Source organism: Bubalus bubalis, chromosome 9, assembly GCF_019923935.1.
Source record: "Bubalus bubalis isolate 160015118507 breed Murrah chromosome 9, NDDB_SH_1, whole genome shotgun sequence".
NCBI classification, from domain to species: domain Eukaryota; kingdom Metazoa; phylum Chordata; class Mammalia; order Artiodactyla; family Bovidae; genus Bubalus; species Bubalus bubalis.
Window position 1 is genome coordinate 64,776,146 of NC_059165.1, and position 10,221 is coordinate 64,786,366.

Here is a 10,221-nt window from a genome sequence, read left to right on the forward strand (position 1 = left end):
ACTTCAAATACTATAACTTACTCTCCTTTTAGTTACTACCAATATGCACACATGAATTCAACTTCTCCCTCAAAGTGGAAACTAAAAGAACTGGCAAGCAAAGTTCCCTAATTATTACTCTCAACTGTAAATCCTTTAAACTTCTCCAAGACTGCCTCCATGAGAAGGATTTTTTATCACAATTTTCTATTTCAAACAAGTGAGTAAATGAAAGTTATTTATCAACATCATTAAGAAGTTCTGATCTTTTAGCCTTTAGGTCTAAGTTTCCTAGGAACAGCCATTCTAAAGCTTGTATCATGATTATCAACAATACTCTTCAAAGGAAAGACAAATCATTTTCACAGTCATAATCAAGGACTTAAAGATTAAGTCCTTGAATAAATATCAAATAAATATCAAAATTTTATACATGCTGCTGCTGTTGCTGCTGGCAAGTTGCTTTAGTCATGTCCAACTCTGTGCGACCCCATAGACGGCAGCCCACCAGGCTCCCCTGTCCCTGGGATTCTCCAGGCAAGAACACTGGAGTGGGTTGCCATTTCCTTCTCCAATGCATGAAAGTGAAAAGTGAAAGTGAAGTCGCTCAGTCGTGTCCGACTCCTAGCAACCCCATGGACTGCAGCCTACCAGGCTCCTCCGTCCATGCTATAATTATATAAATAGGTATAGAAACACACATGTAAAAAAACAGTCAAAGAAAATACTAATAAACTGCAATGATGATGGCATTTGGGTATCTAGAATTACAGAGAATTATTTCTGACTTTCCAAGTATTTTATAATATGGTGATATTTATATTTTTAAAATAAATTTATTTCTTAAACAAACAAAACCTGTGTCCCTGAATTTACATCCTTCATAATTCCATCTCTGAAGATGAGCCCCAGAAAGCTTGTTTTTTTCTCAAGGTCACCCAGTCATTCCACAGTAGAAACTAAATCAGAAACCAGACCTCCAGACTTCTTGTGTTAATTTCTTAGATAACCTGCTCAGCAAACAGTTCCCTTAAAAAAAGAACCACTAAAAAAAAAAAAAAATTAGATCTCAAAAAAAAAGGAAGTGAAGCTATAATATATCGTAAAATGGGCAAAAGATATGAATAGGCAATTCAAAGAAAAGTGCAGATAGTAAATAAACTTAAAATGCCTTATTTAATTATTGGTTTACATTATTTACTCATGTTTAAAGACATGTAACTCAAAATAACAAGAAATCAATTACCTCCTATGACATTTGCAAAAATTAAATTTCAAAATACCCACGTTGGCAAGAATGCGAGGGAACAAACATTTTCACGTCTAAAATCTTAATTTTCACAATATTTGTGGAGGGCAATTTGATACTATAGATCAAAATGTTAAATCTTTGGAGCCAGCCCTCTGGATCTGAGTCCTCATCCTCCAAATTCAACTAAGTGGATCAAAAATATGCAGGAAAAGAAAATTCCAGAAAGTTCCCAAAATCAAAACTTGAATTTTCCCTAGGCTGGCAACCACTCACATAGGATTTACATTGTATTTACAACGATTCACACAGCATCTACATCATATTAGGTATCATAAGTGATCTAGAGATGACAACCTACGCAGGGAGGATACCCATGGTTATACTAAGTCATTTTATATAAAGGACTTAAACATCTGAAGGTTTTGCTATCCAAAGGGGTCCTGTAACCAATCCCCCTCCGATACTGAGGGAAAGCTATATACCCACTGACAAAGTAATTTATTTTACTGGTATTAATTTACTCTATACTATATTCACAGAACACATGTGTACTAGGATTAATCTACCATTGCTTATAACTGTGGACTACAGACAGCCTAAATACCCATTTACCTTTTCTTCAACAAAACACTATGCAGGCATTAAAAACAATAAGCACTACCTATGTAAACAGGTACATAAAGATAGTCAACATTTAACAAAAGGAAAAAGAAAGGTATTCTACTTCTTAAGTCAGAATCTTTGTATACTGCGATTTATTATTCTTAAGACCTTATATACTGATATATATTGATAAAGTAATTCATAATTTAAAAGCAACAAAAAAGCAAGGCACAGAACAGTGCATACAGTATGATCACATTTTATATACAAAAGTAGATAGTGTGTATAGATATGTAACTTTCAGGAAAATGTTCTCATGGGGAAAACTATCATTTTATATGTATTTTGCAAATTTGCTATCATTTACTTAAAAACAAAACATACAGCATTAAAACCAAAAACTAGTCAATATAGAAACAAATTTAATACTATACTATTATTTATGTTAGTAAACATACACCAGCATCCTTTTCTTTTTCATCCTCTTTGTCATCTTTGTCTTTTTTCTTCTCTTTAGAACTTTCCCCACTATCTGTTTTCTCTTTGGATCTAGACCTGCCAAAAAAAAGAGAGAGAGGGGAACATCATCTATCTGTTTTTAGAAACATTCATTTTAAAACACTTAGACTTGTGTTTTACTTTTTAAGTAAGAAATAAACTTCCAAGGCTCAGCTGAATTTTTATATACCATTAATAAGCAACTTGGAAATACAATGAAGAATTAATCCCATAACACTAACTGCAAATATTACTCCATATCTGAAAACTAACCAAAGGTAAACTGGACACAGCATGTAAAAATAATTACAAAAATTTAAACAAGAAATTTAAAATGTAACAAATGGAGAACTATACCAAAACATTAACAGTCTATAAGATAACTGATATATGTAATAATATTTAAAATCCCAACAAGCTTGCATTTTGACCTTATGTATGGCATCTAAAAATGAGTTCAATTCCTTAATTGTACTATAATCAAATTAGTTAACCTTTCCCCTCCTTTATGATTGGTGCTTTTAAGAGGACTTCCCTGGTGGCTCAGTGGTAAAGAATGCATCTGCCAATGAAGAGGACATGGGTTTGGGGAAGATCCCACATGCCACAGGACAACTACACCTGTGAGCCGTCACTACTGAAGCCACAGCATCTAGAGCCTGTGCTCCACAACAGGAGAAGCCACCGCAACGAGAAGCCCGCACACCACAACAAACAGGAGCCTCCGCTCGTTGCAATCAGAGAAAGCCCACGTGCAGCAAAGGCTCAGCATGGCCATAAATAATAAACAAATAAATCTTAAAAAATAAGGCATCCAGAAATTGTTCCAATTTTGATGAAGATACTCAGAGGTAAAGAGGATATTCTAAAAAGTTTATAGCTTTGCCATCTTATTTGGTTTTTAATCTGTTTGGGAATGCTTTCTGCGCACAGAATGAGGCAGCCGGTCCTATTTTATCAGAGGATAGCAAATGTCCCTGACACCATTTATTGGAAAAACTTTTCTCCACTATTTATGATGTCACCATAGTCATTTATTAAATGATCTTATATGTGTAGATTTGATTCTAGGTTCTTTATAAGGTTTCAATAATCTATTTGTTTACCCCTACAATAAAGCCACACTCTTGATTTCTACAACTTTATAGACAAGCCTTGATACTGGTAGTGAAAGTCCTTATATCTTGTTCTTTGAAAGTGCTTCCTAATTTTATAACCAGTTTGTTAAATACTTTTCTATTCATGTTTGCCCAGCACTTTTAAACATTAATGTGTGTTGAAGTTAATAAGATGCTTTTCCTGAATCTACTTAAGTAACCATGGCTTTTCTCCTTGAATCTTGGATCACACTGATAAGAGTTTCTAATGTTAAATCAACTTTCCATTCCTGGTATAAACCCAACTAGTTTATGATCTGTCTTATCTTTTTGATGTACTGGTAAAAGCAGCATGCTAATCTTTTATGTTCAGACTGAGTACAGCCTATAATTTTCACACTGCCCTTGTCAGATTTTCCTCATCCTTTTATTAACTGCCTTCATTTTATGAATGTTTCTTCCTTCCAAGTCTTTGTTCCTCAAAAGTATCATTACAGAGTAAAAAGATAAATTAGAGTAAAATATTTGCCACTCATATAGCAAACGACAATTATCTGGAACATTTAAAAACAAGAACTTCTATAAATCAATTTTTTAAAAAGAGAAACAAACCAATACGAAAATGAGAAAAAGATTAAACATGTATTTTTTTAAACATGTACTTTAGAAGAAGAAATCTGAATGACCAAAAAACATATGGAAAGGTGTTCAACTTCACCACTAATCAAAGAAATGCAAATTAATACCATAATGATATTTTTATTACATGCCTATCAAATAAAAATTTAAAGGAATGACAATACCTAATACTGGGTATGAAGGGACACAATTCTCATATACTGCTGGAAGTGTAATTAGTATATACTCCTTGGAAAGCATTTGGGATTACTTAAAGTGAAGCTATGTTTATTCTATGACCATGTAACTTCACTCCTAGCTGTACACTCAAGGGGAACTAATACACATGCATATGCTAATATGCTTAATCACTCAGTGGTGTCTAACTCTAGAACTCGGGTCTCCTGCAATGCAGGTGGATTATTTACTGTCTGAGCCACCATGGAAGCCCATACACATGTATACTAAGATATGTTCATAATAGCCTCAAAGTTAAAACAACTCAAACATTCATCTCAGTAGAATGGATGAAGTGGTATATTTATATCACGGGGCTTCCAAGATGGCTCAGTGGGAAAGAATCCACCTGCCAATGCAGGAGACCCAAGAGACCCAGCTTCCATCCCTGGTTCAGGAAGATCCCCTGGAGGAGGAAACAGCAACCTGTTTCAGTATTCTTTCCTGGAAACTTCCATGGATAGAGGAGCCTGGCAGGCTACAATCCATGGGGTCCCAAAGAGTCAGACACGACTGAGCACACATATTTATACCACAGGATAGTGGTTCAGCAATAAAATAAACTAATGTTATGAGCAACAGAGATAACTCCCAAGGTTTAGCAAAAACACAGAAGAAGACATGACTCATTCACGTAAAATTAAAAAACACATAAACCTAAATTATTCTTTTTCCATTTATAAAGAAACAATTAGAACATTACTAACACTAAAGTCAGCAGTGATTTTATCTAGGCAAATAGAAAGCTGGGTTAGTGAAGGGACATGCAGGGCTTCCAGTGGGATACAGATAATGTTCTATTTCTTAACTTTGGTGGTGGTTACATGAATCTTACTTTATACTTAGTAAACTGCATGTTTATATTTCATTCATTTCTCTGAATTTATATTTTAAATTTAAAATTATCCCAATGGGCATTATAACACTGACCTGATAAAACAAAAGTAAAATTTATAAAGTAAATAAATGAGGAAAAATCTGCATAACCAATATGAAGAAAACAGAAACAAAGCTATATATGCCAGGACACCACTTTAGAAACAGTAATAGGCAAAGAACAAAGCATTAACAAGAGAAATACAGAGTAAACATATTATGTCTAATAGATATAACTAATATCTCAAAATTCAATGGTACTAACATCTTAAGGAAACACGTAGATTTAACTTACACAAGCAAAGTTCACCCATTATGAATAGCAGTTCAGCAATGTAAAAATGTTATTTGTCAAGCAACAGTAGAAACACTAAGAAAATAACTTCAAAGAAAAAAACATAGTTCCCGCAAAGATGTATATAAAATGTACTTCTGATCATTAACAGTAGGTATTAAATGAAGGAATAATGCATTATAAGTATTCAAACTAACAGAATTTAGGTATCTTCTAAAAGCACTACAAGCTTTATAACTTATTGAAATGAAATTAAGCTAACAGCTCATGGTAGCAGCCAAATTCAGCATTTAGAAGGATTTTTTTTTTAAAGTGTAGGGAAGAGAGTTCCCAACCTGCATGATAGATACAGCCAATGTTAACATTACCTATTCTCAGCTTTCTTGCTTTTATTGCCAGGACTGGAAGATCGGGATCTTCGGCCTCGGCTTCTACTCCTTGAACGTCTCCTGTCCCGACTTCGAGATCGTCTTCGTTCTCGACTTCTATCTCTCTCTCTACTTCTGGAACGCCTGCAAAGGGGACACGTTTCATTTATTCTATGACCAAGTAGAACTTCTACTTCAGATCATGGTTTGTGCCTCATGTTGAAAGAAGCTCCTAAATTATTACCACTGTTAAAGACAGATTTAAATTCACTATCAAATCAGTTTAACAGGGAACAAGTAAAGCCAATTCTTACAAGTGGTCAAGGGGGAAAATGAGGATACTAATTTCGAAATGATGTTTGTTGAAAAACAGAGGAAATATGTACTAATAGCTATTCGAAATCTAGACCTAGAGCAGAAAATCTAAATTTCAAAGACAGCTGAAATCTCAGTATAAGGATGGGCAGAATGGGGCTGTGGAAAGATTACAGACACAAAAATTAGGAGATAAGAATGTCTGTCCTGGTGCTGCTGCTAGCCAGTGCCACACACAGGGCAGGTCACTCTCTGGGTGACCTCTGGATCTGTTTCCTCAACCTACATAATGCAGAGACGTACCAAATAATCTCAAAATCCTTCTTGCTCTAAAATCTTCTAATTTTATTTTCACATCAAAAAGAGACCAAAAAAAAAAAAAAAGTAAGAGACCAAATCTTATATGATGCTTAATAAGTATTTGACTGTATTGTATGAAACTGTTCCTGAGGCCACATAATATAACACTGAGTAAGTTAATACTATCCACATTGTTATGGGTGAATATTTTCCCTAAGAACCAATATCTCAAAAAGATAAACTCTAAGTTCTTTCTGAGATCAGTTCACAGCACCTGTATAACCATGTCTTCTTTCCTATTTTAAAGAGAAACTTTATTAGAAAACTTTTTTTGCCATGTGAGATTATTTTTATTTAAAGGCTGTTTTTCACCACCAGGGAAGTTACAGATCCTTGGGTGGTACCAAGGAATATTTAATCAAGCACAAGTTTTTAAAAACTAGGATGTTCTTTGGTTAAATCTAAAAAAATTCTTTAAAATCATTTCCAACAAGAAGTGGACACGGCCCTGCCCTGCTCTTCCTTCTCCAGTCAGCTCTAGTGGTGGTTCTGAACACACGATCGGCTTTCCTGGGACAGGTTTAGGTTAGAACCCCTCAAAGGCATATTACCTCAACTTTTACTTCTTTTTTTTAAACCTTTCCTGGGGGCTTTACGAGTTCTTTGTGGTGTTGCACAGCAGAAACCAACACAACATTGTAAAGCAATTTTTCTCTAATTAAAAAAAATTTTTTTTCTAAAGTTCTCTTTGGATTACAAGAAACACCACCTCAAGTTTACAAACTTAAAATACCGTTTAAGTGTTTGAAAGGTTTTGTTCTAGGCAAATCACTTATGTACCTAATCAAATCAGCTGGGATTAAAACAGACAGCCAGCAAACAGATCACTAAATTCTACCACCAATTAAAGGGACCACTAAAACTTTTAAAGAAGCCCAATTTATCAAGAGTTCTTTGGAGATTACCGCCTTACCTCAAACGCTTCCGGTCTCTCGACCGAGATCTTCTTTTATCCCTGCTACGAGACCTCTCTCTCCTCCTGTCTCTATCCCTGCTTCTAGACCGTCTATCATCTCCACGTTTACTTCTTTTGTCTGAGGGTGAACGACTTCTAGATCGACTTCCAGAGCGTCCCCGTGATGCTGATCGCTTCCGATAGTGGCTAGAATATTAAGTTAAAGATTAAGCTTAGCAAACACACTTAGCTTCTATTACATTTTATTTATTTTATTATTTTCCCTAAAAGTCTCAGCAGATAAACACTGAAAGGACTTTTTACACATCAACTTTTTTAAAATTAGAGGGAAAGAGTGAACTCTTCCGCTACAGCAGATGTAGAGAGGAAACACTGTTAGAGAAGCAAGAACAGTAAGCAAAAGAGACCAAGTTCCTGCTTTTGAGGCTCAAGCAGCTTTGTGCTGCTAAAGGAAGAGAAGACAAGTTCAAAAAAGAGAGTCAATACAATGTCATTTGGAGCTATGGAGAAAAACACCTGAGAGGAGCATGGTAGCCAAATGTGGAGAATTTTATGGGCAGTTATCAGGATAGTCTTTTTTTTTTCCTTTGAGAAGGCTATTGGAAGATTTTAAGCATTACTATTTTTAAAACATTACTCTGGCTGCTAAGGAGAAAACAAACCAAAGAAAGGAGAGGGCAGATGCAGGGAAAATAGGTAAATAGCAACCAAGCAAGTAAGAAACACTGGTGGCTTGGGTCAGAATGTCAAGTGTAGAGTTGTTGACAAGTATCAAAAGCTGGGTATTGGGTATTTCAATGACTAATCAAATGTCAAGTACAACAGCAAACCTCCTGCACAAGTCATGAGGCAGAGCAGTGGGGAAGAAGGCCTAAGGGATGGAAGGGACCTTCCTGGGAAGGGCCCTGAAGGTTCATCTTGAAAGCAGTAAGAACCAATGGACATGAGAGCATGGAAATGACAAAACCTTATGTTTATTTCAGAAGTATCATTCTGGCTGACGTGTGGAATCAATTAGAAGAGTAAGATCAGAGGAAGCTAATCAACTTGAGGGAGATGTAGCAGTCTGAGCAATGTATGATTAAGGCCTGAATTAAGTCAAGGAAAGCAGGAATGGCAACAGAGTGCAGAATCTAACTGGATGTAAACATTGAGAGGAGGAGGAGTCAAGTAAATATCACTTCCAGGTTTCCCGCCTAGGTGGCCAAATACCAACGCTTCCACGGAGATTTCAAAGACTTTCAAAGAAATTTTCCGTAGTTATGGAAATACCCTTTATCCAGTTAAACGAATAAACACTTTATAGATTTGTTAAATTTTATCAAGCTCTACCCTTAAGCGTTGCCCATTTCCCTGAAAGTTAATTATACCTCAGTAACTACTACCTTACTTATTATTTATCATCCTACATATAAATTATCTTTCAGTAACCGCTAAATATTAACCAAATTTGTACATTAAAGATAAAAATCTCAAGATCCCAAACCAGGGAACAATATAAACTGTTTTTGAAAAGAGTTCTAATAAGAGCTCCCGATTCTCAGTTTTAAAAGGATAAAAAACAAATAAAGAAATCTGAGATCTATTTACAAAGTAAATGTCCATGTCACAAGCATTTATTGTAGCCCAATAAAAGCCTGCTGCTGCTGCTAAGTCGCTTCAGTCGTGTCCGACTCTGTGCGACCCCACAGACAGCAACCCACCAGGCTCCCCCGTCCCTGGGATTCTCCAGGCAAGAACACTGGAGTGGGTTGCCATTTCCTTCTCCAATGCATGAAAGTGAAAAGTGAAAGTGAAGTCACTCAGTCGTTTCCGACTCTTAGCGACCCCATGGACTGCAGCCTACCAGGCTCCTCTGTCCATGGGATTTTCCAGGCAAATAAAAGCCTAGTCATGTACAAAGTTATGGGTGTTGTAAAAATATTTGACCACACGCTCCTTTCAATTAACTTAAGAAAATATCCCGCGCTCACAAAGAACTAAAGTAGCGTTAGGGACCAAAGATATGGTCCAAACACGAAGTGGTGAGAAATTCACTTGGGATCGCCATTGAATGAGGAGATCCGGGTAAGCTCTGCGGAAATGGCGGGATCTCTTACAAGTCCTGGAGATCTCTTACAAGCTCCCGCTCCAGGGGCTCGAACCGGCCGATGGCAGTGCAGGGGAACCCTGTGCCTACCGCTCACCCAAGTGCAGCCACTCCCTCAGCAGAGGTCTCCCAGCCCCTCCAGCAGCCGCGGGCAGCGCTGGCCACACGTGGGGCCGCGCTAGCCAGGCCGGGCCCCGAGGGCACCTCGACTCCCGCCTGTTCCCCGCAAAGAAGCCGCTCGGCGGTCGGCGCTCCGCCTTACCGTGACTCCCTGCCCATACCGCCTGCTGTGGGAAACCGGCGCCCTTCGGAACCACGCGCACGAGAACCGGACAGATTAGGAGAACGCACCGCCCTCAGCACGCCGGGAAAGGGGTACCACTAAGAGGCGGCCGCAGCCACAGTGGCAGCTGCCATCCGAACGCGGCCAACGAAAACAAGACGTGCTGGCGCCAGCGGCAGGAAGGAAAAAGCGGGCCGGAAGTGGTTGTCGCTCCACAGCTCCTCCTATAGGCTGGAGGCCGCACAGCACCGGCTGCGGGAAAAGCGATTGCCTCCGCCGTTTTCCCTGCACAGTCACCGCAGCCCGCAGGTCTCGGTGCGGTAGTGGGCAGTGCCTCAACCTTGCAGACCCTGGGAGGGTCTTTCTCACTAGCAGCACTGAAGCGCCATAAATATCCCTGAGCTGTCCCAGGACGTACACTGATATCTGCCTTAA

The 10,221-nt window shown here is 37.9% G+C and overlaps 1 protein-coding gene across 1 annotated transcript in view; it reads right to left on the reverse strand.

Annotated features, from left to right (window-relative positions):
* DDX46 (DEAD-box helicase 46) overlaps window positions 1–9,959 on the reverse strand; it is a 63,992-nt gene extending 54,033 nt beyond the window's left edge. Inside the window, exons 1-4 of the mRNA XM_045161883.1 lie at window positions 9,766–9,959; window positions 7,412–7,600; window positions 5,824–5,967; window positions 2,280–2,389 (exon numbers count right to left, since the gene is read on the reverse strand). Coding sequence (XP_045017818.1) covers window positions 2,280–2,389; window positions 5,824–5,967; window positions 7,412–7,600; window positions 9,766–9,782 — 460 coding nt within the window. The 5' untranslated portion in view covers window positions 9,783–9,959. The remainder of the gene's footprint in view (window positions 1–2,279; window positions 2,390–5,823; window positions 5,968–7,411; window positions 7,601–9,765) is intronic.
* Between the last annotated feature and the right edge of the window lie 262 nt (window positions 9,960–10,221).